The 6000-nt window shown below is 35.0% G+C and overlaps 1 protein-coding gene across 1 annotated transcript in view; it reads left to right on the top strand.

Moving 5' to 3' along the window:
- The first annotated feature begins 615 nt into the window (after positions 1 to 615).
- The window catches only part of LOC150085767 (PHD finger protein 12), a 529395-nt gene continuing 524010 nt past the window's right edge, over positions 616 to 6000 (top strand). The window contains exons 1-2 of the mRNA XM_090373472.1: positions 616 to 888; positions 1036 to 1217. Of these exons, the coding sequence (XP_090229598.1) occupies positions 841 to 888; positions 1036 to 1217 (230 nt within the window). The 5' untranslated portion in view covers positions 616 to 840. The remainder of the gene's footprint in view (positions 889 to 1035; positions 1218 to 6000) is intronic.

Below are 6000 nucleotides of genomic sequence, written 5' to 3'. Positions count from 1 at the left end.
AACATATGATGGAGGTACGTCATGCACTTTACATTGGGACTGGCGTTAGTACTCGACTCCCTTACATCTCATTTTTTTTTTGCGCGATAACAAAAACAACAACAGTTGCACTTCTATACTCTTCTTCCCCAAAATTTTATTGGTCTAAAGAACAGCCTAGTTTTTTTTTAGTGCAGGATTCAACTTTTGTTGACTGTAAGAAGCCGATTACAGGAACTTTGCTCCATTTTCAAAATTAGTTATAAATTTAGCTGTTCTATGTCTTTAACTCCGTTCGGCGCATACTATGAATCAGCATCTATGGCCGGGGCCACTTTTGCCATTATATGGTTATGCGCTATCAATATTCTCAACGGAATTATTTTTATAATCCCGTTGAAATATTATTTTGTTGAAGAATTATTTTAAGTTACAAAAATTAGAAATAATATTTGTAAATTTACAATTTAAAAAAATTACAAATAATTTTTGTAACTTGTAATCAAAAGATTAAAATGTTTGAATTCTATTTTATCCGATAGATGGCAATGCTGGTAACTCTTTACTCTGGTTAATAAACTTTACGTGTTTGTGGTATTTAAAAGAATTTTATAGAGATGCTTTGCAGGTTTTATTTAAAAGATAATTGACGTATTGTTATTTCTCTAACAGATTTTAATTAAAATGCATTTATAATTACTTTAATAAAATACGACAGGGCATTTATTTTCATTTTTCCATGCTTAGAGTTACTTGGGACGACTTCATCGTAGTCGTGAAACGGTGGAGTCGAATTAAATTTTGAGGTGATAATGATTTAGGTTACGGCAAATTGTATAATCAAAAGGATTATAAAGAAACATGACAACTGTAGAATATGATCTGGATACGTCAGGTGGTTTAATGCCGGTAAGCATGATAGTTTTATTTGGATTAAAAATTAAGGGCAATAAAATGGCTCCCGCTTTTGACAGGATTGTTAATTTAAGATGTTGGTTATTTCGAATTTCATGTTGTTTATTCACTGAGTCTAAGATTAAAATATTAACTTTTCAGCAAATTCAAGCACTTATAGCCCCACCCGTCAGTGAGGAATTGAAGAAGCTTAAGAAAGAACGAGAGCAACGATATCGTCGTTTAGGGAGAGCCGTCAACCATGATTCTTGTGATAGTTGCAAGGAAGGTGGCGATTTGATTTGTTGCGACAGGTGCCCTGCTGCTTTCCATTTACAGTGCCAGTAAGATAAAACTTCCATTTACTTAAGGGTATATAGAATTATGCATGAAGCTAGCGGCTAATTGATTATACGAATTTTTACAGCTAATTTTTAGCTTATTTTCATTCAAGGTGATATTTATATATATTTAATATGTTGCTATAATTTTCCCATGTTATATTTGGTCAATGTAAGTTATACTTACATTGACCAATGTAAGTATAACTTTGTTAATGTAGTTGAATTTCTTTAATTCAACGAGTTTGGATCCAAAGACTGCATTTTTAGAATATTTCATATCACTGGGGTTAGCTAAACCTTAGCCAAAGCCATGTCACCCTCTTTATAACATAGTGTTATGCAGTAAGGTAGTTATGAAAATAAAATAATTAAAAAACATTAAGACCTTCAGTGTTATTAGATTTAAATATCAGGTAGGTGGTAGATGACTTTCATCAACTGGTGAAATACCACCACTTTGCTTATTGGAGGCTTGAAGTGGTGAAACCCATGTTTAGTCTCTAGAGCAAAGTTTCTGGCGCCCCCCCCTCCCCCATACTTCTCCTTCAACCCATGCACGGTACTAAGTACTATAGGTTTTGATACCTTTCGTGTTTGGGGGTTTCATTAAAAAAAAAAAAGCTACTAAGGTAATAAAAAAACATTTAAAAATAATTAAAGTACATGCACATTATTTTGTATAATGGCAAACTGCAACTTTAATGCCACATCAGTTGTTTTCCAAAGTAGTAAGGTTACGTGATTGTTACATTTAATTTATTTAGGTAGGTGTTCATAAATAAATTTTTTGTTTATATTTTGGGACAACTACATAAAGTCAGAGGAGTTCAGAAGATAGCAAGAACATGACTATTTAGTAGTTATGTGGGGCTTGAAATGCTGTCATGTGACGTATGCATTCAGAGATGCCCTTGCATTTGACCACTCAGCTGCATGCAGAAATTAATGATTTCCTGTTCTGAGATAAACTCCACTGCTTGAGCCCTGCTCTTATCCCATTTGTTAACTGAATACATGTCTTAGTAGATATTTTATCTTCAATATTTAATCTTCATGCTTTTTGTCACTGCATTCATTTTATCTTTTTGGGATTTGTTACTGTTTATATACTTTTGCAATGATTATTGATGTACATTCTTGTAGGAGGTTACTGATGCATTTTGCATTGCAAATGTATCCCCAATTCACAAAGGGTGATCAAAAGATGACACGAGTAATTACAGACCCGTTGGTTTAACTTCTGTTCCAGGGGAAAATAATGGATTCAGTGGTTAAAGAAGCATTGCAGGATCATCTAGAAAAGACTGCAATAATAATTCAGACACAGCATGGGTTTGTTAAGGGAAAGTCTTGTCTGACCAATTTGATTGGATACTATGATGTGGTTAGACGGCCGGGGTTCGAGCCTGTGACCACCAAATACGGAGAACGTGGAAAGGTCAGGGAATGACCACCACATATCCCTGGAGCAATATGGCCTTAGTTGCTAATGCTCCTAAAAACCAAAAATAACATAACTATGATGTGGTCATAAAGGAATTGGATGTAAAAAATAATTTCGATATCATATACTTGGCAGGAAAGCTTTTGATACTGTTGCACGTGGAAGACTGCTGTACAAATTGGAGTGGTATGGCATTAAGGGCAAGTTGCTACAATGGATAAAGGGTTGGTTGAGTGGGAGACTGCAGAGAGTGGAATTAAATGGATGCTGCTCTCTGTGGACTAATCTTATTAATGAAGTGTCCCATGGTTTGGTGTTGGGCCTGCTGTTGTTTTGTATATTTATCAATGATATTGATGAAGGTATATCAGGCTTAATGTCCAAGTATGCAGATGATACAAAGGTTGGCAGAATTGTTAATGACAGTAATGGCAGTGTGCTACTGCAACAGGATCTAGAAAAGTTGGGCAGATGGGCTGAGAAGTGGCAACTGAAGTTTAACCTTGACAAATGCAAAGTACTGCATGTGAGTAGAAGTAACCTCAGAGAAACGAACCAACTGTGTGGTACTACACTTAGGGTGGTAGAAAATGAAAAAGACCTGGGAGTAATTGTGCAGTCAGATATGAAGTTTTCTGAGCAATGCAGACAGGCTGCCAGAGCAGGTCATGGGACATTGTCAATGATATACAGAAATTTTGCTAGTAGGTAAAAGGTGATTATCCTTTTGTATAAGGCAATGGTCAGGCCATGCCTTGAGTACTGCATATGAGTCTGGTGGCCTCATTTTAGGAAGGATATAGAGCAAGTACAGAGAAGGGCAACAAGATTGATGAGGGGATGAAAGGTGTCCTCTTACCAAGAAAGGCTTAAGTTCTGCAAATTGCAACAGCTGGAGACTAAGCACCTGCGAGGTGATCTGATTGAGGTGTATAAGGCCTTGAATGGGTTGGGTACACTGAATTCTGATGGGATTCTTTCGCTTACTCAGATTACGAACCCGAGGGGCCATAAATTCAAATGGAGGAAAGACAGTTGTAGAATAGATATGTGGAAATTTGCCTCTAGCCAGTGTGTAGTTGATTGTTGGAACAAATGTCCATCTGTCCTTGTGGAAGTTGATAACTTAAATTCAAGGAGGAACTGGACTAACTTTTAGAGGGAATGGATGGATGTGTGGAATTGTTTTTTTTTTTTTTTTGGCTGCTGCTACATAAGCTCATATGTTTGCTTTCTTGTTACTACATATTTTGTTAAAGTAACTTTTTTATGTTTTTGTGCAGTATCATAGAAATCAGGATTTTTTACACCTGCATTGCAATTGCTTATGGCAGCCAACGTATGAGTGCTACAGTTAATGGGCCATGCATTTTTGGTGGCAGATTATGGATTCAGTTTTCAATGTGTATATTAGTGATCACAGCCGGCCAAACTTATATATCGGTTGGTTCTTCACCAATTTGTTTGTCCTTTCATACTATACATGAAACTCATTCAGATCTGTCTCACAATGCCGAATAATTAGTATTACGATGATTTTCAAAATTATCATCAGAATTTTTGCATCTTTAAGCATTAAGACTGGACAAAGTATTGCTTACATTTGTTTATTTCTGTTTGTCTGTATTTTTGAAAGTTGAGAGTTCTGATTGCCAGGCAGGAGTGCTCTATAAAACAATCTGGAATTATTGCATCAATTTTCAATTTTGATTTTCATCAGCACTTTAATGATTGTGAGATACCCTGATCTGACAGCTGAGGGTTGTGAAATTGGTTCCTTGAAGGTTTAACATTTATTTAAGATAAGTGCTTTTTGGAAATGTCCTGCACTAGTATAGGGTGTTCCACCTATAGAAACAATTTGCAAACAAGTCCAATGTAATCATTTAGGCGCCTCCATAGCCAGGTAGGAAGGAGCAGCAGTGCATCGCACACGCTTCTTGATTAGACCGGAGGTTTGAGCCTGTGACCATCAAATACGGAGGATGTGGAAAGGTCAGGGAATGACCACCGCATATCCCTGGAGCAATATGGTCTTAGTTGCTAATGTTCCTAAAAAACCAAATAACAAAAACATAACATAATCATATAGGTTTGTGGCTCACAACCAGGGGTACCTCGGGCATTGCATCCAGAATGGTGAATTTTCATGTGTTTAGTTTTCGGTAAAATATTTATCAAGTAATTGGGAAATTTTACTGATTTTGCTGTGTATTTATTTCTGATGCCTTAAAATTTATGTTTTGAGAAAACTAAATCAAAACCAAAATGTCCAGCCCTATCATAGTGCTGAAGTGAAGTCATGTGATTTTTCCATAATTTCTCACTTCATATATATTATTGTTTAGTTTAGCTCTTAGCAGTTTTTGCTATTCTAAGTGTAATTTCTAGTCAATGAAAGGATGTCATGTGCTGTTGTTTGCGAAAATTTACTTTGTAACTAATGTACTGCATAGTTCCGTCATGTATATCTGATCCCTGTGCAGCTGATTACACAAGGAAGTAATCTCTCCAGTGTCAATATTGTTGAATATAGCTTACACTGAAGCACACTTGTTGTCTGCAACAGATGTTAACACCAACTCTCACAATAGGAGATGATGCAAACTGTTTTGTTCAAACATTTAAAAGAAATCCATTTATATTATTGTCTCTAATATAAGATACCTTTGAAAGTTAACTGTTCTATTTCAAAAGCAGTTTTAGGATAAGCACATCTTGGCTTTATTAGTCCTTGTGCCAGAAAAATTAGCACAAACAAAATTTAATGTTTTTTTTAATGATAAGATATTAAAAAATAACATCTTTATTGCATTAGAGGTGGATTACATTTGAGGAGCCACACTTATAGTAATGAATCATATGAGTACCCATGCATTTTTATATGTACTCTGTGATTCATTATATGTTCAAATATTGAAAATGTTTGATTAGAAAAAAATCATAATGTTGTAGTTTAGTGCAGTTGCTTTGGAGTTGTGTATAGAGAATGGTTATTATTGTAATCACAGGAGTAACATTTTTCTGATGCTTATAATTGATTATCCTCCTTCTGAAAATCAAATTGCAGTGTAACTGACTTAATGGAAACTCTTTGTATCTTATACAGTTGTAATAAAATTATCATAAAACGCTTATTTATTACTGGAAACACGAAATGACTTTGGAAAGAATAGCAGTTAAATTATTCTAAACAAAAATTGCTTTTATGTTACAGATATTATTGGTAATTTGCATATTCATCATGTGTGCTTGACAGTACATTTCACCAAAATATTTTAAATTAGTGTTTCCAAAACTTTTATGCTCATGGAACCCTTTTGGCTTCAAAAAATAACA

Source organism: Mastigoproctus giganteus, chromosome 5, assembly GCF_048544385.1.
Source record: "Mastigoproctus giganteus isolate SK-2022 chromosome 5, ASM4854438v1, whole genome shotgun sequence".
Lineage (NCBI taxonomy): Eukaryota > Metazoa > Arthropoda > Arachnida > Uropygi > Thelyphonidae > Mastigoproctus > Mastigoproctus giganteus.
This window is presented reverse-complemented; position numbering and strand designations above follow the sequence as displayed.